The sequence below is a fragment of the Macrobrachium nipponense genome, chromosome 43 (assembly GCF_015104395.2).
Source record: "Macrobrachium nipponense isolate FS-2020 chromosome 43, ASM1510439v2, whole genome shotgun sequence".
Lineage (NCBI taxonomy): Eukaryota > Metazoa > Arthropoda > Malacostraca > Decapoda > Palaemonidae > Macrobrachium > Macrobrachium nipponense.
In genome coordinates, this window is record NC_061104.1 from 22,799,762 (window position 1) to 22,823,943 (window position 24,182).

Here is a 24,182-nt window from a genome sequence, read left to right on the forward strand (position 1 = left end):
TTATATTCAGCACCAAATATGGGTTTAGTTTTAATTCTGCTCGACTTCATTAGATATTGCAATTATTTTTTTTATTATTTTCTTAATTCATCATGGCTTCCAACTCTATATTGAATTATAAAAATATTGAACATGTGATTTTCTTCAGGTTTAAGTGTTAAACTTTGATATATTTCATCATGGTTATAAGAAAAGAACATAGGATTTAGACCAAGAGGCGGGACCTATGAGGTCATTCAGCGCTAAAATGGAAACGGTGTAACAGGAAGAAAACCTCATACGTAGTTGCTTTATGAATAAATTGTTAGGAGAGGGTGGAGAGGAAGATGGAAGAAAGAGAATATGAACAGAGGTATAGTAAAGGGAATGAAAAGAGTTGCACTGTGGGCCAAAGGGAAATTGTAAAGAACCTCAAGTAATGCCTACAGTGCATCACATGAAGTGCTCTGACAACACCAATCCCCTATGGTGTTCATCCGGGTTAGGCCTATGTGTAAGATTCGGTACTCAAAGCATATATAATTACAGTATTGTACTATAAAATATCATTTGGTGTGGCTGCCAATTATTTATTATCCATGATGACCTCTTAGTAATTGACCTCTTAGTAATCTCTATCGTATCAGATGCCAATAGGTAATGAGTGTTACCAAGGTATAACCAGACATGTTACACTAACTAAATAATGGTGTTACAAGGCATAGACTTCAGTGAGTTTAGGTCTACACTACCATAAACAATGGTCTGTCAACTCAGACCCAGCTGATACTTATACTAAACAGATTGGCTTTTCATTGTTTTGCAGACATTGGCATTAAATACATCCACTGAATCTACAAAAGGTTTTGGAGTTACTCCTTCTGGAAATAATATATTGAATATATCACAGACTTTATTTATACCCTACATGTAAATCGCTGAAAGTCAAACTTTCTTCAAGTTTTTACATGCTATGCATAATAAAATCAACTTCAAGGTTAGCATAAAAAATAACATGTACTGTGTACAAATATATAGAATATTCATCCATTTTAAAATAGTCACCAAACACAACAAGCTTACAAAGCTATTGCACTGCGATTGAAATGTTTCGACGATTCTACAACACCAAAATACATCTAGTACATAAACAACATTTCAACTAACAGTAGACATGGAATAATGAGGAATCACATAGAGCCATATGGAAGTCACAACTAGGTCTCATAAAATCCTATTCAACAAATAATTACTGAAACTGTTCCGTGAGAATTCTGTGAAACTCGGAACGGTAGAAGTTTTACTTCGCAATCCCTTAACCTTACAAGAATAAACGTTAAATATCTCTGCTAAATACAACAGTCTCAGGAAGACATCATTCACTGTAGTATATTCTTTTGAACTTTGATCCTGTAAGTAATGAAATGTTTACAACGGCAAAAATATCATTGCATTGTTTAATGCCAGTTGCATCCAAATTCATAGCATTACTGGAAAACCAATTAGTACAAACTTGAAATGCACAATTACTTACAAAATTGAGACTTTAACAAGGCATTCATCTATTGCAGTTTCTTTCTGCACAGTAATCCTTAAAATCCAAAATTAATGTATATAAGCAAAATGGACAAAATTATGGAATGTTTGCTACAATGTCTAAGGATGAATAAAAGTCCAGTAAAAATATGTGGTCAAATTATGTGCACAGACAGCCTGGAGACTTATCTGTGCTGATAAAAAATTTATAAGGAAATAACTCCAATAATGTGAAAAGTATATAATAAACTACATACATCCACATACAATTCATAATCTATTTACATTATTGTACACAGAAAACACTTACAAGCACAGATATTACTATCAATAAATATGCTTCATAGGGATTTCAGTTCAAAAATGAGGTAAAGTATTTTGGGGCTCTCGTTAGGTAGCATTTGGAAATGAAATGTACATAGTCTGAGTAGTTATTCCTATGATACATGTGCTGCTGAACTGTCTAAATATGATATTGTTAAGATACAATAAAGTTTGTTCATACTTACCTGGCAGATATATATATAGCTGTATTCTCTGAAGTCCGACAGAATCTAAAACTTACGACACACGTAGTGGGAGTTAGGGTGGTTAGTACCCATTCCCGCCGCTGGGAGGCGGGTATCAGGAACCATTCCCATTTTCTATCAGATTTCTATCTCCACTGTCTCCTGAGGGGAGGTGGGTGGGTACTAAAAATATATATATCTGCCAGGTAAGTATGAACAAACTTTATTGTATCTTAACAATATCATTTTGTTCATGAAACTTACCTGTCAGATATATATATAGCTGAATCCCACCTTTGGCGGTGGGAGAGACAGAAAAAGGATTTTAGGAAACATATAAATGTAGATGATTGACATCTTGGTTCCTTACCTGTTAGCATAGCTGACTTCGTGATTACTGTCACCCAAGCCTGCTTCTGCTTCACTAGAGTTACCAACAAGGTAGTGACCTGTGTAGTTGGTGCGCTCTAGATGATCTGTCAACGGGGACGGGACCACAATGTGACTAGACCATGACCATACTTCTGAGGGCAACGAGGCAAAACCACCACCTAAGTTAGCCTAACAACAAACTCCCATATACCAAAGGCTAAAGGAAGGACGACCGTACTCGGCAGCCGACCCTACAACCATAAACATACAAATATTAAAAAAAAACTCACCTACCCTTTCTATGGAAAGGATGAGTGCTACCTCCTGCCCCCAAAATAGTGTCTGCGGCGACGTATGGTCCGAGAGTGTAACAGTTTTCATAGGTCGTTCTCACCTCCGTAGGTAGTGCGAGGCAAACACTGAGTTACTCCTCCAAAAAGTAGCACTTAAAATGTCTTTAACGAGCCATGTTTTTCTGAAAGGCTATTGAGGTCGAAATAGCCCTTACTTCGTGCGCATTAACTTTTAGTATCTTAAAGTCGCTGTCTTTGCAAGAAGAGTGCGCCTCTTTAATGGTGTTTCTTAAAAAGAATGCCAGTGCATTCTTGGACATGGGCATGTTTGGTCTCTTGACGAACACCATAAGTTCTCCGCAGAACCTCGGCAATCCTTCGTTCTACGAATATACTCTCTAAGAGCCCTAACAGGACACAGGACTCTTTCTGGCTCTTGACCAATGATCTCTGCCATACCCTTGATCTCGAACGTTTTAGGCCACGGATTGGAAGGGTTTTTCGTTTTTGGCCAGAAACGACATACCCAAAGAGCAGACCGCATTATGCCCTTTGAAGCCGACGTGTTTGCTGATAGCCTGTATTTCGCTAACTCTCTTCGCCGTCGCCAGAGCAGTTAGGAATACAGTTTTCTTCGTCAAATCTCGTAGAGACGAAGAGGAAAGAGGTTCAAAGCGATTTGACATTAAATATTTGAGGACCACATCCAGGTTCCACGAAGGTAACTTCGGTAGCGGTACCTTGTGGTCGTCTCGAAAGATCTCAATAGATCATGGAGATCCTTGTTATTAGCGAGGTCAAGACCTCTATGGCGAAAAACTACAGATAGGACGCTTCTGTAGCCTTTAATAGTTGACACTGCCAACTTCAGATCTTGTTTAAGATAAAGCAAGAAGTCGGCGATCTGGCTCACAGAGGTATGGTAGAGGAAACTCCTTTTCTCTTACACCAACTTCTAAAGGCTGCCCACTTCGATTGGTAAACCGCGATTGATGATGGTCTCCTCGCAGTGGCGATAGCTTTAAGCCACTGATTTCGAAAAACCTCTCGCTCTGGCCAACTTTTGGATAGTCTGAACGCAGTCAGACTCAGAGCGGAGAGGTTTTTGTGGTACCTCTCGAAGTGGGGCTGTTTGAGTAGATCTCTCCTTAACGGAAGAGATCTCGGATAATCCACTAGGTAGAACATCACCTCTGTGAACCAGATCGCTGCGGGCCAAAAGGGGGCGATTAAAGTCAACCTCGTCCCCTCCGATGCTGCGAATTTTCTCATCACCTCCCCCAGGATCTTGAAGGGGGGAAAAGAAAAGCTAGAGATCCAGGCCACCTGGTCCAATCCCTCGTCCCAATAGCCGTCTACTGCTACTGCTCCCGGATCGAGAACCGGGGAGCAATACAGAGGAAGTCTCGCCGTCCTTGACGTTTGCAAAGATGTCCACTAAGGGGCATCCCCAAAGACCCCACAGCTCCTGGCATACGTCTTGATTGAGAGTCCACTCTGTCGGCAATAACTGTCCTTGTCGACTGAGGAGATCTGCCCGGACGTTCTCGACTCCGGCAATGAACCTTGTCAATATTGTGACTTCTCTCTCCTTTGCCCAAAGTAGGATCTCTTTCGCTAGAGTGAACAGGGAGTGAGAGTGTGTTCCTCCTTGTTTCTTCAAGTATGCCAGGGCTGTGGTGTTGTCCGAGTTGACTTGAACTACACGACGGGAGACTTTGTTCTGGAAGAACTGGAGCGCTAATTGAACCGCTGCCAGCTCTTTGAAGTTGATATGCCAGGTTACCCTGCCCTCTCCAGTACCTGACACTTCCTCCCCCCCTAGAGTTGCTCCCCACCCCGTGGATGACGCGTCGGAGAACAACACTAGGTCGGGGTTCTGAAGCTTGAGGGATATGCCCTCTGACAGCTTCCACGGATCGAGCCACCATCTTAGATGGTTCTTCACCTCTTCCGAGATGCTTAACTTCATGTCGAAGTGTCCTTTTCTGTCCAGCTGTCCGACAGAAAGAACTGAAGAGGTCGGAGGTGTAGCCTCCCCAGGGAAACAAACTTCTCCAGCGAGGAAATGGTCCCCAGCAGACTCATCCATTCCCTCACCGAGCATGAATCCTTCCCTAGAAAGGCCGACACTTTTTCTATGCCTTGTTGCTGACGTTCCTGGGACGGAAAAGCCCGAAAAGCCACTGAATCCATCTGAATCCCCAGATACACGATGGACTGTGTTGGGGTCAGATGTGACTTTTTCGAAGTTCACCAGAAGTCCCAGGGACACAGCTAAAGACAGAGTCGTTTGCAAGTCCTTCAGCACCGGTGTCTGCGAGGAGGCTCGTATGAGCCAGTCGTCCAGATAGAGCGAGATTCTGATTTGTTGGAAAGATGGAGCCAACCCTCGCCACGTTCTTCTTAAGATGGTGAAGATAAAAGGGGCCGTACTCAGTCCGAAACAAAGAGCCCTGAATTGAAAGACCTTCCCTTTCAGTACGAACCGAAAAGGTACTTCATCGATTGGGGATGTATCGGGACGTGAAAGTAGGCGTCCTGGAGGTCGAGTGATACCATCCAATCTCCGGGTGTCTCCATCTTGAACCTCTGCTTCTCTATAAAGAGGTTTAGACGACTTACATCCAAGACGGGCCGCCACCCTCCTGATTGTTTCGGTACAAGAAACAATCTGTTGTAAAATCCTGGCGTTTGCCAGGTCTAAAACCTGTTCCACTGCTCGTTTCTCGAGCATCTGCTCGAGCAGGTCGAAAAGTATCTTTCGCTTTGTTTGAGGATACGATGGGGACAAGTCCCTGGGAGTGGAAGTCAACGGGGGCGGCTTTATGAAAGGGATCTTGTAACCCTTCTCTATGACGTCGAGAGACCAGGTGTCTGCCTCTCTTACTCTCCAGGCTTCTGCAAACAACTGCAGCCTGGCTCCTACCGGTGACTGAAGGCACGATCTCTCACTTCTTGCCCCTAGACTTGGAAGGGGCTCTACCTCTAGGAAGGCTTCTTCCTCGAGGAGACGATCTAGCGGAAGTCCCTCCACGAAAGGGCTTCTGCTTTCTAAACGGTTGGGCTCCTGACGACGTTGAAGGGCCAGCCGGACGTCTCGAAGACTGAGCCAACAGGTCTTGTGTGGCTTTCTCTTGCAGACTAACTGCCAGATCCTTCACCATAGCTTGGGGGAAGAGATGACTCGAGAAGGGAGCATACAAAAGTTCTGTCCTCTGTGCGGGAGAGACAGACTTAGCCGCAAAGTTGCAATAAAGCGACCTTTTCTTAAGAACCCCTGCTGAAAAATGAGAGGCTAACTCCTCTGAGCCATCCCTGACGGCCTTGTCCATGCATGACAATACACTGGACAGCTCCCCCAAGCTGATCGAGTCTGGCTTACGAGATTGGTTGTCTAAAGCTCCAAGACACCAGTCTAAGAAGTTGAAGACCTCTAAGGACCTAAACAGTCCCTTCAAAAGATGGTCCAGTTCGGAAGTCGTCCATGATACTTTAGCTGAGGCTAAAAGGGCCCTCCTTGAGGCATCAACCACGCTGGCGAAATCACCTTGAGCAGACGTAGGAACCTTCAATCCTAATTCCTCGCCTGTCTCATACCACATCCCTGCCTTACCGCTAAGTCTAGACGGAGGCAGGGCGAAAGTAGTCCTTCCCTTTGCTTTCCTAGACTCCATCCAGGCGTTAACCTTCCGGAAAGCTCTTCTAGTAGATAACGACGTCTTCATCTTCACGAAACCTGGAGACTTGCTTGTCTTCGACGACGAAAACTGAGAAGGAGGAGAAGGAGGAGCAGCAGGCTGGAAAGTATCGCCAAACGAATCACGAAGTAGTCGTGCCAAAACTTGATAATCTGACGAAGCATGACCGAGATATTAGAAGGTTTTTTGGGGGGTTTCTTCATAACAATCAATCCTGCAAAGAACCGCTAAGTTCTCCTTCTTCCCTACCCGAGTGCAAATCCGAAGGAAGAGGCAGAAGTCCTTTAGCTCCAAGTCTCCTATCTGAACGATGAAGAGAAGACGAGGGTAACGGATCCTTAACAGTCACAGGATCAGGAATCACCTTTAGAGGCGAACGTGCCAAAGCCTCGGGAACAACATCCGAGTGACAGCGAACTTCCACATTCGCGTCCACAGAGCTCTTACTAGAACGTCTACGAGCGTCCATCTGAGCGTCCAACGTAGCGTTCTCTCGAGCGTCCAAATCAGCGTCCGACCGAGCGTCCAGCGAAGCGTCCAACGGAGCGTCCATCAAAGAGACTCTTCTAACGTCACGCGAAGCGTCCTTACGAACGTCCCGCGAAGAAACTTGATCAACTGCCCGACTAGCGTATCGTTGAGCGTCAACACTGTCATGTCGAAGAGGGGCCGAACGCATAGAAGTCCGTCCGACAGCTACAAAATCGTCGTCAGCAGAAAAGCGTCGAAGTCGGAACGCCGAGCGTCCTCTCTACGGGAAGAGAGAGAGCATGCAGAGATCTCTCTCTAACCTGGCGTCTAACGTCACCTCTAGACGAACCCTGGGGAGCAAAACGAAGTCTAGAGGGCGAAAAAACCAGAAGACGGGGACGAAAGAGGAGCCGTTGGAGAAGACTGCCTAGTTCTCTTGATAGGAGTCTATCGTCTTTTCCTGCGACGAGGAACCGTCTCCTTCTGCTTTAGTAAAGCGTCCAGTTGCCGTTGCATAGCAATGATGATCTCCGTCTGAGATGTCTCCTTACACGGAGACGAGCTGCGCTTGTGAGAAGGAGAGGGGCGAGGGGACGCCTTCTTCCTTCTCCCAGGAACAGCCTTGGCTCTAGAGCGACTGGGGCGCTCGCGGGCGTCATCGTCGGATGACGTCCTAGACTTCTTCTGGGGCGGAAAAGCTACGCTTTCCGGAGAAGAATGCCACTCAGACAAAGCATGACGTGAAGCGTCAAGCTCTTGAAGAGTCCTCTTCAAAGGTCGCGAATCCGAACGAGATTCCCACCCCTTGCGCGGGGAGGACGCGTCGGAAGACGAGAAACAATCCTTCAGGATACGTGCTCGAGCACGCTCCTTAGCAGCCTGGGAAGCGTCCACAGGAACTGCTGAAGGGACGTCAGATCGGTGGGGGTTCCCCGTAACCCTCCTTCGGCCTTCGGACATGCCCTCTCCCTCCCTGAGTCCTGGGAGTCCGGCAGAGGGTCCAGCCATAGAGGCGCTATAGGGCCGATCTGACGCCCCCTCCACTTCACTAGGGGCACTATCACTGCACTTATTTTGCCTGTTTTCAAGGGCAAGCACTTTAGATTCAAGCGTCTTCAATGAATCCAGGATAAGCGAAAGGGCATTACCCTCCGCAGACACCACTTGAGGGCCCGAAGGCAACATTACGGGGTTAGGAGACACAAAATCTAAAGGAGGGTTAGAAGGGGATACATTAAGACCCTGTCTGCTACCCGACTTACTCCTGGAGGAAGACCTCCTAATCCTATCACGTTCTAACTTATTTACGTAGGATTCATACGTCTTCCATTGTAAATCATCCAAGCTTTCACACTCATTACAGCGCAAATCATATTTACACTCTTGCCCCCTACACCCTTTACACAATGTGTGAGGATCAACCAAGGCTTTAGGAAGCCTAACCTTGCATTCCACTTTCGAACACACCCTGGCGCTAGCCGAACTACATCCAGACATATCTAAGGAAAAAATCTAAGCCAAATTCAAAACAGTCCAAGTCACGTATGCCAAGCTATCGATCCAATCAAAAACCAAAAAGTCAAGAGGATACTCAAGCAATGAAAAGTTTTCCAAAATCCTGAGGCGGAGGTGTGTAAACAGATGTTTACGACACCGGCGACAGAAGAAATCTGATAGAAAATGGGAATGGTTCCTGATACCCGCCTCCCAGCGGCGGGAATGGGTACTAACCACCCTAACTCCCACTACATGTGTCGTAAGTTTTAGAAATTCTGTCGGACTTCAGAGAATACAGCTATATATATATCTGACAGGTAAGTTTCATGAACAAAAAACGACTTTTGTCAATGCACAAACATTTATATTGCGTAATTACAAATTACTTTCATATTTGTTACAAATGAAAGCCATAAAAGTTGACTAAGCTAATTTCAAAGAAGTAATTAAAATACAGAAAAAACTTATTTAAATAACACTGACAGCCACCAAAGGAAAAACTTATCCCAAGAATTACAGGATGAAACAATATGTTCTTCCTTAATTTTAAAATAGATCATTATGTACACAGTAGCCCACAGTAACATTGCATCAACAAGTCCATTGAAAATGTCTGAAATAAATAATAGCTAAAAACACAACCCACATCAAGACAATAATAAAACAGGATCTACTCCAATTAATAAAAATGTGAAAGATAAAAATATGTAAGTTAAAATAATGAGAACACGTTTGAGTTGGAGCGTAATCATACAAATATCCTATAGTGCTAAAAAAAACTTTTGCTTTCATAAGTGACCAAGGGAAAATAATTGTTGCTGATGAATAGCAAAGAAATTTGGCAAATTTTAGAAGTAATTCATATTTTTCCTAACATACACACCTTAAGTTCTTTACGATAACGCTATTTTTTTCGCTTCGCGTTTTTTTTTTTGCAAGCATTTTTTTTTTTTTCAACTTTTTTCGCGTTTTTTTGCAAGCTATATTCTTATGCGAAGAACAAATGTTTGTATTTGTGTATGCACAAAGTTAATTTGAAGGGTGGTGTCATCCTGCAAAAAGAATGAACTGATTTACTGGGCAATGCTCTTTATTATAAACTCTTTAATTCTGGCCCTTAATACAAGCCAATATTAAATATATCAGTACTATATCTATCAGCCCACAGTGGAATCTGTAAAAGCTGCTTCATTAAGAGTAAAAATAAATCACAACTCATAAAATTTCGAAGCAATATATGTATAAGGATTAGCTGAGCAGACAAGTCTTTCACACTGATGTACGTAGTATATAGTTGAGTCAGATTCAATCATATGAGATTTCATAGATAAATCAGTGGGTTCAAAATATTTAAACCCACCTATTCCATAGACACAAAGGACTAAATCTTAATTATTCCAAGGCCTTGAAAAAACAAAACTATTTATAATCCTTCTTTACTCAGAAATCCTGAAATAAGTTCTTCTGAACCCTCGTACAATGAACTTCATATTGCTGGCTCTTGATTTCAAGTACATAATATCAAACTATTCCTTTCTCCTTCATACTACTCTATAAGGGCAGTACACTAACTAAAGATATTCTGGATATTTTTGGGCAAGGAGTTCATAAGAAATGACATTTCTAAAGCTGTTCCAATTAAAGAATAAATGATAATATTGCACAATTTTCAGACATTTGACATTGATAACAATAACAAGGCTTCAAATATCTTCATCTGGAACAAGGAAATCTTATGAGTAATATTATGATACTGTCCTCTTATTACAAAGCACCATGAAAAAGTAGAACAGTAATGTAAAAGGAACATCTGTAGATATAAGATTACAGTATGACAATCGAGTTCTTAAGAATGAGATTTCCAAATAACACTTAAGACATATATCTCTACAACTGAATGAAAAAATACCCGGAAAATGTGAAATATATACTACATTATCAGTAATTAAAGCAGAAGTTATTAAGTATAGTACCAGACCACCGATTTAAAACTACATATTAACAGTCACAGGTCATGTCTAAAACACGAAGTACACAGCCACAATCTCATTCAAACAAAAGTTATTTCCATTACAATATCATCGTCAATATCATTACTAGAGGAGTCTTATTAACTCTTAAAAATTTAAGCAAGGAATACATTTCCTATGCTTTAACTACAGCCCAAAACTTGTCCTTACGAAACAAGACAGAAGTCAATGAAAATAAAAGGTTATGGATCAATAATTTGATTTCTACGTAACTCTGATAATGAAATCCATAATCTCCTACCACACAGGAATGCCAAGTATGTAATTAAATTAAGGGTTGTTAAAATACAAAACTAGTTCGGAAAAGTGTTTTTGTATTGTAATATGACAATTTGTCGAAAATTGCATTTTTCCTAACTATACAAACCTGAGGTCCTTTAACAATAGGAAGGTAACTAGCGGCAGCTGGGACGGTCGTAAGCTTCGAACAAGGGAGAACGGTAGTTAACTGCTTGTCCGATCGTGCGCGCGCCCGCGCGCCCGAGAGGTGAAGAATCACTTTTGCTTTAGGCCCATGCAAAAAGTTGCGAGAGTGAGGGGTGGCATGAGGTGGGACTATATGTAAAGGACCTCAGGTTTGTATAGTTAGGAAAAATGCAATTTTCGACAAATTGTCATTTGTTCCGATACGTAATACAAACAGTCGGTCCTTTAACAATAGGAAGACTCACTTCTTGGTGGGAGGAATCTGAGTCTTTTTGGTGAACAGACTGGTGTTCGTCCAACCTTGGAGTGCCTCCCTGGTCGTAAGAGCAAGGGAGGGATCCAAACCTCTGTCCGATTGATCGGGGTGTGCACCGCAGGATCAATGGTCAGACCTCTGGGCCAAGTACTAAGAGAGAGGCAAGCGTATCTCTTCGTACCAGCAAGCAAGAACTTGTTCCTGTTTGCAAGAGACAATCATAAAATGATGGGTTTGTCTCAATTTGGCATCCACTTCCTCCCCCACCCTTGTTGGAGGAAGTGGTGGGATATTTACTCCTATCCCTACTGAAAGGGATAGGATGGTGCTCTATTGAGTAGCTCACCTGCATCTCGTCCTTACCCAGCAGGGTGACGACCGTGTCCCTCTACCCAGAGGTAGAGGGAAGAAAGATGGGAAGAGGAGCCAGTCACACTCTCATTCCTCATCCATTCTTACGGTCACACCAGGACTCGATGCTGTTCAGCCTGCGAGGGTCTGGGTTAACTACACAACGTGTTGAGCAACCACCACGGTTCCCAAGGAAAAAGATCCAAGGAACTGTGGGCAATATCCCGAAGGTAGAAGGAGGTGCATGCGGTCCGGTTGGACCAGGCGCCTGCCTTCATTACCTGCGCCACGGAGAAGTTCTTGCGGAACGCGAGAGAATGATGAAGAGGCGTCCACACTCATCCTGGGTGTTGAGTTTCTTCAGACAGCTCCGTCGCGCCTTCACAGGACAAAGCAGCATAGCCTTCGTATCGGAGGCGGTGAAGTCCATTAGGGAGGGTATTGTGAAGGACTCGAACCAATCGTCAGTTACCGAAGGGTTCTGAGTCTTCGCTACGAAGATCGGTACGAAATCGAGCGTCACAAATCCCCATCCCTTTGTGCTTGACTTCTCAAGAGAAGTCATGCAGTTACCTAAGACGAAAAGAAGGGGATAGTCATATGACCTATCCCTCTTCTCGACTTTGGTTATGTACAGTACTCATAACTGACAAGCTATTAAGACGAAGTAATGATTGCTCTGGAACAACCGAACTAAGTCCACAGCATAGTTCGTAACTGACTCGGGCGCTCTGACAGCTGCCGACTGACTGGTTCGGAATCAGTAGAGGCAAGTTGTCCAAGCATCCGGGTAAGTCACGTGACCTTCGCCCTTTAAAGAGTTATGCTGAGAGACCAACAAATAAAATATTTGTTAGTCACCGATGCCGGACGGCGCGGCGATGATTCTCTTAATGCATAAGCTCAAAAGGCGAAAGTCAATTGCCTTCAAAAGACCGAGGTCCCTGATGGCAAGAAAATCTCATAGACGTTGAATCTCAGCTTAAGGAGAAACAACACTATGTGACGTTGAAGACGAAGGTAGGCAATGAATGCAACCTACGTCTTCCAGCTGAATCGAGAGAAGGAATCTCAAGATTCTAAACCTGTGCTTACAAATGACTGAAAACGCTAACCGCCATTTCATTGCTGTCCGGTGTGCAATGAAAGCGGGGCGTTCTTCAGTAATGAAACACAGGGGAGTGCCGCCTGAAGAACTGCTTCTCATGGGCTGAACGTTTGGAAGTAGAGCTGGCAGGTGTGGGAGTAGGCGATGTCTTTCAATACATCTGCTAATCCGGGGAACAATGAACAATTGCACACCTCCGAATACAAGATATTTTGAGGACAAACTCAGATTCCGCAAAAATCATTCGCATTATCGATATACGATGCAGCAAGAGACTATTACAGAATTCTGTTACCGTGCGGTAAACAGAAAGATGAGAGTCGAATAGATATCTCTGTTTAAAATTCTCGCAATACCGAAGACGATGAATACTAGCGTCACAGCAGTAGATGGTCATTCATGTATGCGAGAATCCCCATTAATCAGAGACTTAAGTCCGTGATTGTTGGGCAGAGATATGGTTGGTATTCAATCAAAGCAGGTGAGAAAGACATAACCAACCGTGCATCTCAAAGCGGCAGCTGGTACTGAAATGCCTCGGGCAATTTCAAATACGCAGTAGCTGGTCGCTGGACTCGTCATCCTGAGTTGCCAAGTAACATTGTTTTCCACGAAGGAATGCGTTCGGCTAGAACCACCGAGCATAAAAAGATATGCTCGAGCAATTATATTTTATGCAAAACGAATTTCGGTAAATATAAAAGCTTAAATGGTGTTGTTGTGACAACACCATAAGTATATAAAATTGAAACTGGAAACTCCTGGGAGGTTGCAGGCACCCGAGTTGCAGTTCAATTAGAATACTTTTCGTCTAAGTCGCAATCCGTAGAATAACCAGGATATGCGCCTACCCTCTGACCATTCAACTGCTTAGCAGAATCATGTCGCGAGGTTAATATACGTAGTATATTTGTAGGATTCTGAACAACGATCTCCATCCTAAATTCTTTCCTTCAAGAAACAAAATAAGGATTGGAGATCGACCACCTTCGGTCTCTATCAAAGAGAGTGAGAAGTCTTCCTCGAAAGAAAGCTTCAATGGTGAACAGAATACTAAGACGATAGTTCAAGCCAAACTGGATATTCCCGTCCGTTCTTCTCTATTCCAGGTTGGTCGCCTACTGTGAGATAGTCTTCTTTCAGCAGCAGTCTTCTTCCTAATGCTAGAAATTCCAGGAATTCGAGCATAGGCGAGGTTCCCGATTATCGTGTAACATATCGGGGATTCCCGTCTCGCTCACTTTGGACCGTGGTCTCGCCTAAGTGTTTGGAGATCGTAAGAAACTCTAACACTCTGAATGCGCTAGAAATTCCGTAGAATTCTAAGCAGTCTGCGAAACCCCCACCGAATTCGTCAAACGATATCGGCTGGTGGTCCTCTCGATTCCCGTAGAAATCGAGAATGGGGCAGGATCCCTCCTCAACGACCGGGGTGGCTTACGTCAGGTAGGACCCGAAGGTCCCCCCGGTAGCGCAGTCCCCAACGTGGAATCCTACAGAGAAATCTCTGTAGGATCCCTCCCCTTTCCCTCGTAGCCGTAAGGAGAGAGGGAATGGGGGAGGAATTGGATACTCGCTCGCCTTCCCAGTGGAACTAGCAGTTGGAGAAGAGTAGGAGCAGCCATCGCCTTGCGGCGATGGCCTCTCAGAGTCTGGGAAAACGTATCGTCAGGAGAAAACGTTTTCCCGAGGAGGGTTACGAACTCTCACTGTAGGTAAGGGTCTGCCGCCACTGTGAACGTCGTCTGGGTGGGGCTGATCGACACCTGACAGGAGAGAGCCGATACCGTCCTCCGACTCATTCCAGTCCTCGTCGAGGTCGAAACCTCTCAGGAGGACCGAAGGAGTATTTAAATACGGTGTCCGAAGACACGTAGAAACGCCGCTGTCGCAGTAGAGGAGGTGGAAGTAGCTTGATCGACCGGCCAGAACTGATCGGCAAGCTCCGATCGCGGCAAACCCACCGTCGGTTTGGGTTCCCTCTCGGGCCCCAAAACGACTCGAGCAGAGACATGGGCTCTGCTGGTGGGAGCGGCGATCCTTCCCCCAGGTCGTTGTGCTGACGAATCAGTGCAATAACCTGGGCAAAGTTACTCTGAATCTCGGAAGTTACAGCGTCTTGAGGAGTAGGACCATCCAGTCCCTCCAACAAGAGCAGCTCCCAGGACCCTCCTCCTTCAGAAGAAGGACCAGCAACAGATCCCTGACGGTTGCCTCCAATCACTTGCGCGTACGTCCTGGTTGGTCCTAAGACCATACCTGGCACGTGCGGCGTCGTGACAGGATCGTGAGCGGCGCATCTCTCACGATCACTCCTATATACCTCGCTCTTCCTGGCGTATGCCGAGGAAGTTGAAGGTATCGGAGAGACAGAACTGACGCTACCCCCTCCCCTCCCTGACGGTCGCCTCCAATCACTTGCGTGTACGTCCCTTTTGGTCCTAACCCGACCATACGTGGCACGTGCGGCGTCGTGAAGGGATCGTGAGCGGCGCACCTCTCACGATCACTCCTAGCTACCTCGCTCTTCCCGGTGTAGCCCGAGGAAGTTGAAGGTAGTGGAGAGACAGACCTGACGCTCCCCCCCGCTCGCTGGCAGGACCAGCGTACGTGGGGGGCTGCAGCCGATCACCAACCCGCGGTGGGGATCGATCTGCAGGCCTGGCCGTGCCGCTCACCTGTGGCGAGCGGCTCGACTGAGCACGTCGACCCCGTCCGGTGCGTCAGACGAGCTGCTGCTGGTCACCGTATCCGCCCGGTCCCTGTGGGAGCGGCGGTCAGGTGACCTGCAGATCTCACTTTCGCGGTGAGAGCCGGTGAGCGTCCTCGCGGCACGTCAAACCGCTGGTACCAGCCAAGGCTGGTACCGTCGGTCGAGGGGACCTGGGGGACCTCTTCCCAGCCTCAACCCGTGGCCGGTCAGAGACCGTCACGTCCACCCGAGGTACCGGCTGGTCGCTACGAGAGCGGCCGCTGGCCTGGCGAGAGTCACCTGAGCGGCTCTCGACAGTCTTCTGCTTCGTGCCTCGGGCATGACGCTGAGCGAACTCAGGCGTCTTAACTTTGGCTGCACGGTCACCCGAAGGAGACCGTACACTCGGAACTTCTCGCGGACGAGAAACCGAGCCGGTACCTGGCTTAGCAGCAGAGCTGCCAAGACCAGGCGAGGGTGTACCAGCAGTAGCCAGCACACCCACCCTTGGTCCCCGTCGTCTTCTTCTTCTCAGAAGGGGAGACGGGCCCCGTTCCCGAAGGAACAGGAGGACCAGCAGAAGAACCCCCCCGTCACACCGGAGTGTGACGAGCCCTTCGAAGTTCCCGAAGGAGTCTTCTTAGGGGGAATATAACAAAAACCCGGCGTTAACCAGGCTGGTCGCTGCCGAGAGCGGCCGCTGGCCTGGCGAGAGTCACCTGAGCGGTTCTTGCCAGCCCTTCTGCTCCGTGCCGTGGTCTTGGCGCCGAGCGAACTCTGGCGCCGAAACTTTGGCTGCACGGCTCCCGAGGGAGAGCGTACACTCGGGATCTCCCGCGAACGAGAGACCGAGCCGGAACCTGGCGTAGCGGCATCGCCGCTAGCACCAGGCGAGGAAGTACCAGAGCTAACCGATACTCCTCTGGTCCCCGTCTATCTCTTCCTTACGGAAGGGGAGACGGGCCCCGCTCCCGAAGGAGCAGGAGGACCAGCAGAAGGACCCCCCGTCCCACCGAGGTGGGACGGGCCCTTAGAAGTTCCCTCCGAAGGAGACTTCTGAGGGGGGGAGGCAGCCTTCTTCTTCTTCGGCTTATGGGCCTTAGAAGTCGAAAAGGAAGAGGCAGCACAGACGAAGATGACACCTTCCTCTTCTTCGTCAGCTCACGCAGGACAGTCGTCAGGTCCTCCATCCAGGCCAGAGTCGGGCCTATTGCCGAAGCAACACGGCCCGACTGCACCTGTCCGGAAGGACCTGGGACTGGGGAAGACACACCATGGGCAGGACCAGCATGGACAGGCGCAGGAACCAGGAGCGACAGGAAACAGCAACCAGCTCAGGAGCGGCAGGAACAGCGGCAGCGGTAAACACAGAAGGGACAGCCAAGCCAGTAGCGGGAACCACATCAGCGACAGGTACACGCAGCCCAGCCATCGCCTCGTAGAATCATCGGCAGCCAGCGGGAACCTGGTACTGGCGGCCGGTTCCATGGGGCGAGCTGCTGGAACAGCGGAAGTCTGGGGCAGGCAACACGAAGAAAACACAGGCGGCGGCGGCGGCATACCCCTCCTCGGTACGGCGGCGACCGGCCCTAGAAGCGGCAGACGGCGTCACCGACACAGCATGGGGAGTGTAGACCAGCGGGGGAAGCAGCATAAGCGGCCGTGAAGGTTGTAGTGGAGACCACTCCAAGGTCACCGCCCCAGACCTCGCTAGACGCTGCAGCAGATCGTGGATGCTAGGCACGCCCTGCAGCCGCAGTGGCCCATACCTGTCCAAGGTCGTCTCCCACGGATGTAGCACCTGCGGTAGCACAGACAGATTAGTAAGAGGGGTTCCCTCACGCACGGGGGGGGGAGACATGCCCCACCCCGAACGGAAGGAAGACCCCAAAAACAAAATACGAGGAAGCTGAGCGGGGGGGCAGGAAAGAAGACGAAGAATCGGATACCAAGGGAGTCGCGGGAGAGCTTTCCGACGACTTCCTGGCAGACCTTCGCTTCCCCCACCCCCGCACAGCAGTGAAAAGTAATATGAAAATGAAACAGAATACTGCACTTGCGATTCACTTCATAGAACTTAAAGGGGGAAAGATCAATTCTCGGTAAGAGCGAAACTTGATCCATAATAATATGATGCTATCATAAATATATATGAAAATGAACAATACTGCACTTGCTATTTTCACTTTCACAGCAATAAATCGTAAGGATTAATTCCCGGGTAAGAGCGGAAATTGATCCAAAATTAAATTTGATGCAATTAATAAATGAAAATGAAAAGAAAACTGCATTGCGAATCCACTTTCATTGCATTCTATTCATACAAAATAAGAGGCTCGTGCCGAACGCAATCAAGCTCTCGGCAACGAACGCACAGGGCAAAAATATAATGAAAAAGAGTACTTACATCTTTCAATTACACACTTTCGCCCAAAAAAAATACATGACTCGGCGCGAGTGCGCCCGCCCTCGGCACCGAGACATAATTCAAGGGTTCAATTCATGAAAAGAGCGGAAATCGCCGTCTCTACGGCGATAGCTCCATGTTGATTCATAATTAAGTAATGAAAATGAAAACAGTGTACTTACAGTTTCATTTTCAAGTCAAACAAACCATTAGTAGAAAACATAATATAAACAAAGCATACGACGATGAAGCGGGCAGAGAGCGATGACGAACACGTCCTTCACACCCGCGGCCGAAAGCAAAAGTGATTCTTCACCTCTCGCGCGCGGCGCGCGCACGATCGACAAGCAGTTAACTACCGTTCTCCCCTTGTTCGAAGCTTACGACCGTCCCAGCTGCCGCTAGTTACCTTCCTATTGTTAAAGGACCGAGGGTGTATTACGTATCGGAACAACTACAAATTGTTATACTGTTTATTCTAAAACAAACTCTAAAACTAAAGATACAGAATCAGAATCAGAAAAACTTACAAGAAAGAGAAAAAGAAAAACTGGTAATTTTAATTGTGTGCTTAAATATAAATACACATATTTTACAGTGTGCTATTGAAGACAAAGAGAAGGAAAGGCACAGAAAAGAATAACGGAGAGGATAAGGAATAACTGTGCGCTATATTCAGAGCACCAGAGATAAGTATGTAAAATTAAGTTCCAACCTTAAAATAAAACCAGATCACCATTCGACTGAGATTTCATCTCAAGAAACAATCATTCAAAATGAGATTTCATCTCTGAAAAGTAATTAGAAAACTGTAATTCACTATGAGATTTCATCTCAAAAGTATACTAATTAAGAAATAATAAAACAAAATGAGATTCTATCTAGTAATGCTCTTTTGCAATCCTGCCAAGAAGGATTACCCATACTTACTGTCACTTGCGATCCTGGAATTTTTGTTCACATGTCAGTATTTGAGCAGTAAAAGCATAAATGATCTAAATATTTTTATGCCATTCAGATTCCATTAAAATAAAAGATTAAAATGCTGTGTCAGCACGCAATTTTCATTAGGTGTCAAATGCTCTTCATATTCTATAACTTCTCTTTGATCTATACCTTAAAATTAGCCAACAGCCAACATACATAAAAATATTGTCATTATGTCAAAGTAGCTACCTAAATTATGTAAAGTTTTTAATAAAATATATTGCAAGAAGAAATAAAAAATATGTATTATGCTCTTCGGTATCCTACCTGGATCAGTTACAACCTTCATAACTCTCAACCTAATACTATTGGTCATAATAGTTTTTTTTATTATCAATTTACAGTTTTTCCAACAACTCTTATGTTTTAAGGAAAGGCCTAGTATAAAGTCACAAACAGAAAATATCTGGAATACTATAAAAAAAAAGTTATTTGTTCAGTAAAACTAAAAATTTTAAGCTATACATCTAGGACAGGAAAGCATGTACAATTGCAGTGAATAATGATGTTATACACAAGAAGACTAACCAGAAATGATGTTCAATCAATCTGCTACCAATATTTTCCAAAAATACTAACTGCAAACTCTTCCAGTTATATAAAACCTAAGTATATAACATCTACTAGCATAATTCATCATGTTTAATTATTATCTCTCAGTACATATTTTTTTGTTCAAACTCTTTGGAATGCTTAAAATAATCACAGTGAGCCAGAGTAATTGGCCCTTGAAGTTCACACAGTTAAAATTTGCAGCACATTACCATAAAAATCTGCTCCTGAGGTCGTTATTGTTGAATGATAGAAAGGATGAAAAAAATACTGTTGCTGAAGAACAGCTCACAACCCTTCAGGCACAAAGAAAGTCATTCCAAAACCTGAGGGAAAAGAGGAGTGCCATATTAAAAATGATATTTTCATGATAAAATAAAGTTTCACATATACTTACCGAACAGTTACATAGCTTATAGCTTCTTACCTACGGCAGTCGAAATTCAAATTGTTGGCGCCAGCGGCGTTGCTATCTTAAGTATAGGTGATAAAAGACCCGCCCACATCCGGGAACCCTGGGTACTGCTAGCCTTCTACCGTCAATTTTCGTTTAGCCGACACGTCCATCTGTGGGGAGGTGGGTGGGCTTTGATTATGTAACTGTTCGGTAAGTATATGTGAAACTTTATTTTATCATGAAAATATCATTTTCACATAAGTGACTTACCGAACAGTTACATAGCTGAATCCAAACTACCCAGAAGGAGGGTAGATGGACTACATAAAAATGTCAGTAAGACCACATTAAACAGCAAATGTTGCAGTACCCTACCTTGTGAGAGAGCAGCTGCAGGAGAATACTGCCTCTGGTTGGCGCTCTCATCACTCGTAGGAGACGTGGCAGTATAGGCCAGGGTCGTCCCTACTTAGTGGGATTTTGTAACCATGGACAAGACCGTTGGTTGACAAAATATTAAAAAACAGATAATGCCCTTGCCCTGGGCTTCAGAAACCAGATAAACAACAGACCATCACCTATACCAAAAATAATGACATACTCAAAAGTAATAAATAAGATCTGGAAGTACTCCAAAGCACTATGAGCCTCCAGTCTGCCCACGACTCAACAACCTATAACAAGGCGAGGAGACAGTAGAGGATAGAAAGTTCCCTATGTGTTTCCTTTCCCAACACCATGCCCGCTACCGACAAAGGACCCAATTTACAACAACTATCATAGGTAGCCTCTACATTCTTCAGGTAAAATGAGGCGAACACAGATCTCGATCTCCAAAACGTAGATTGAAGAATCGAGGAAGCGACATATTGTGCTTGAAGCTTAAGGATGTCGCCACTGCACGTATTTCATGTGCTTTCACCTTAAGCACATTTAGAGTCTGATCTTGGACTTGAGAGTGTGACTCCAGTATCAGACTTCTCAAAAAGAACGAAATAGCGTTCTTGGAGAGGGGTTTTGCAGAATTCTTAACCGAACACCAAAGTCGGTCGGAATTACCTCTAACGGATTGTGTCCTTGACAGGTAACATTTCAGAGCTCTGACAAGCAGGACATAGTAAATATTCTTCGTCCATCGGACCCACTATATTAGATAATCCCTTAAGTACAAAAGATTTAGGCCATGGGTTAGAGGGAGATTCGTTCTTTGCTAAAAATTCGTTAACAAAAGAACAAACCGCATTACGATTTTTGAACCCCACCTCTTTGTGGATGGCTTGTAACTCACTCACTCTTCCTGCTGTAGCCAAAGCGAAGAGAAAAGTGCCTTCCTCGTTACATCTCTCAAAGACGCTTCACGAAGTGGCTCGAATCGTGAAGACATCAGAAAAGTTAAAACTACGTCCAAGTTCCAGTCCACACTATCCTTCTTGGATACTTTTACTGTATTAAAAGATTTAATTAAATCTCCAATATCCTGTTAGAGGAGATGTCAAGCCCTCTATGCTTAAACACTGAGGACAGCATAGCTCTGTACCCTTTAATTGTCGATACCGACAAGTTCTTAACTTCTTTAAGGTACAGCAAAAAATCAGCTATTTCTGTCACAGAGGTTTTAGAAGACGAGAAATTATGTCTTCTGCACCACGTCCTAAAGACTCCCCACTTTGATTGGTAAAGCTTGGCAGAAGAGCTTCTTCGACAGTTAGCAATAGCCTCTGCCGCTCTACGAGAAAACCCCTTAGCTCTGACGAGTTTCCGGACAGTCTGAACCCTGTCAGTGACAGAGCGGACAAATTCTGATGATACCTGTCGAAGTGGGGCTGTTTGAGTAGCCGAGGATACTGAGGAAGAAGTCTGGGATGGTCTATAACCAACTTGAGAAGGTCTGGAAACCACTCTTTCCTGGGCCAGAATGGTGCTACCAACGTCATTGACACATTTTGATGTGAGAGGAACTTGTTCAACACCTCTCTGATCATTCCAAATGGGGGAAAGGCGCTAAACGTCTAGACCCGTCCAATCCTGAAGCATTGCGTCGGTCTTCCAAGCAAGAGGATCTGGAACTGGGGAACAAAAGATCGGAAGTCGATTGTTCCTCGACGTGGCAAACAGATCCACTGAAGGTCTTCCCCAAAGTTTCCACAGTTCCTGACAAATTTTGTCTTGCAATGTCCACTCCGTGGGAAGAACTTGGTTTACTCGACTGAGTTCGTCTGCCAGTACATTTAACTTCCCCTGTACAACCTCGGAACGAGGGAAATATCCCGATCTTGAGACCAGAGAAGGAGATCTTCTGCAACTTTGTTGAGGGAGAATGAATGGGTTCCTCCCTGATTCCTGATATAAGATAGAGCGGTGGTGTTGTCGGAGTATACTGCCACTCTCTTTCCCACGACCAAAGGAGCGAATGCTTGCAGACCGAACCAAATCGCCTTCAACTCCTTCATGTTGATGTGATTCAACCTCTCTTTCTCTGACCATAATCCTGAGATCTTTTTGTTCCCTAGGAGAGCTCCCAACCTCTGTCCGATGCGTCGGAGTATAATTCTACGTCTGGGTTCCTTAATGTCAGGGAGAGACCCTCCTGCAATCTTTCCCTGACATCCACCATCTCAAGTCGTTCTTGATCTCTTCCGACACTGGGAACGAATACGTGTCTGGTTGGGACTTCCGACACCAACTCGCTTTGAGATAAAACTGAAGAGATCTCATGTGAAGACGACCCAACTTTACAAACGTCTCTACTGATGATAACGTCCCTAGAAGACTCATCCATTCCAAGGCGGAGGAGGACTGACGATTCAGGAATTGGCTCACTTTTTTGAGGCAAGATTCTATTCTTTTCGGGGACAGAAAAACCTGAAAAGTCTGAGAGTCCAGAATCATCCCCAAATAGGGGCTCTTCTGGGACGGCACTAATTGAGACTTCTCCAGGTTGATGAGAATTCCCAATTGACTCGCTAATGACAGTGTCTTCCGTAAATCCTTCACGCACTGTCCTCTCGAACTCCCGATCTGAGAAGCAGTCGTCCAGGTAAAATGCTGCATTTATGCCCAACATATGCAGCCATTTCCCCAATGGAGCAAGAACACGAGTAAATACTTGAGGGGCCGTCGAAAGGCCGAAACAAAGGGCTCTGAATTGATACGTCCTCCCTTCGAACACAAATCTCAGGAACTTCTTTGAACTCTGGTGAATCGGGACATGAAAGTAGGCGTCCTTCATGTCCAGGGACACCATCCAATCGCCTGGGCGAAGTGCCGACATCACAGAATGATTTGTTTCCATATTGAACTTTGTCTTCAGCACAAAAAGGTTCAATGCGCTTACATCTAGCACTGGCCTCCAACCTCCCGAGGCTTTGGGAACTACAAAGAGTCTGTTGTAGAATCCCTGAGAACTGTCGAGGACTTCCTCTATTGCTCCCTTCTTGATGAGTGCATTGACCTCTGCTGCTAAAGCCAAAGCTCTCTCTGATCCTGGAGAATATGCTGTTAAGCTGATTGGTGTATCGGAGAGAGGAGGATCTAAAACAAAAGGAATCGAGTATCCCTCTCGAAGAACTTGAACTACCCATTGCTCTGCACCTCTTCGACTCCATTCTTCCCAAAAAAGATGGAGTCTTGCCCCTACTTGCACGTGAAGGAACGGCTTCTCACTTGTCCGAAGGTTTGGGGGGAGGTTTCTTTGAGGACTTGTACTGTGGACGCAAATTAGTCCTGGGTCGTTGCCACTTAGGTTTATTCCCTCGAAAGGGATGCTTCTGAAGAGGAGAAGACTTAGCTCCTGTCGTAGTAGGCTCTTTCGGACGTCTGGAAGACTGAAGAAGGAGATCATTAGTAGATTTCTTTTCTAAATCCGAAAGAATTTGCTGAATGGTTTCTTCAGGAAAAGATGAGATTTACAGAGAGGAGCAAACATGAGAGCCGACTTCTGGTTATTAGTGACTCCTTTAGACACGAAAGAACACCACCTTTCTCTCTTCTTCATCATTCCCATTGTGAAAAGGGCTGCTAATTCTCCTGACCCATCTCTAACAGCCTTATCCGCACAGGACAGAACTCCTAACCAGTCTGTGGCAAAATCTTCTTCTAAAGACTGACAGTCTTCAATCTTGCGAGCTAAAGAGGCAATAGTCCAGTCCAAAAAACTAAATACCTCAAATACTTTAAAAATATTCTTCACCAAATGGTCCAGCTCTGAAGAAGAAAACAAAATTTTAGCCGACGAAAAAGCTGCTCTTCGGTGTGAGTCCACTAAACCGGAGAAGTCTCCCGGGAGGAGGCAGACACTCCCAAAGAAGGAACTTCTCCAGTTGCGTAGAAGCGATACGCTTTACTCTGAAGCTTAGAAGGTGGGAAAGCAAACGAAGCCTTACCTGTTTCCCTCTTCTTAGAAAGCCACTCTGTTGACTCCTTAAGGGCCTGCTTCGAGGACTGAGAAAGAACCAGTTTAGGTAGACACGAATACGCTGTCTTCCTATCTTTAACGAACATTGAAGGCGGTGAAGACGGAGAAGCAGGTTCAAAGTAATCTGGATAAGTGGACAGGAAAAATTTAAGAAGACTCGAATAAGCCGACGAATCCTTGTCATCTTGATCCAAAGCTTCCTCT

The 24,182-nt window shown here is 45.4% G+C and overlaps 1 protein-coding gene across 6 annotated transcripts in view; it reads right to left on the reverse strand.

Annotated features, from left to right (window-relative positions):
- Positions 1-18,077: 18,077 nt before the first annotated feature.
- LOC135213574 (uncharacterized MFS-type transporter YhjX-like) overlaps positions 18,078-24,182 on the reverse strand; it is a 35,265-nt gene continuing 29,160 nt past the window's right edge. For all 6 annotated transcript variants that reach the window (XM_064247565.1, XM_064247568.1, XM_064247567.1 and 3 more), the window contains one exon: positions 18,078-19,493. In XM_064247565.1, the coding sequence (XP_064103635.1) occupies positions 19,456-19,493 (38 nt within the window). In that variant the 3' untranslated portion in view covers positions 18,078-19,455. The remainder of the gene's footprint in view (positions 19,494-24,182) is intronic.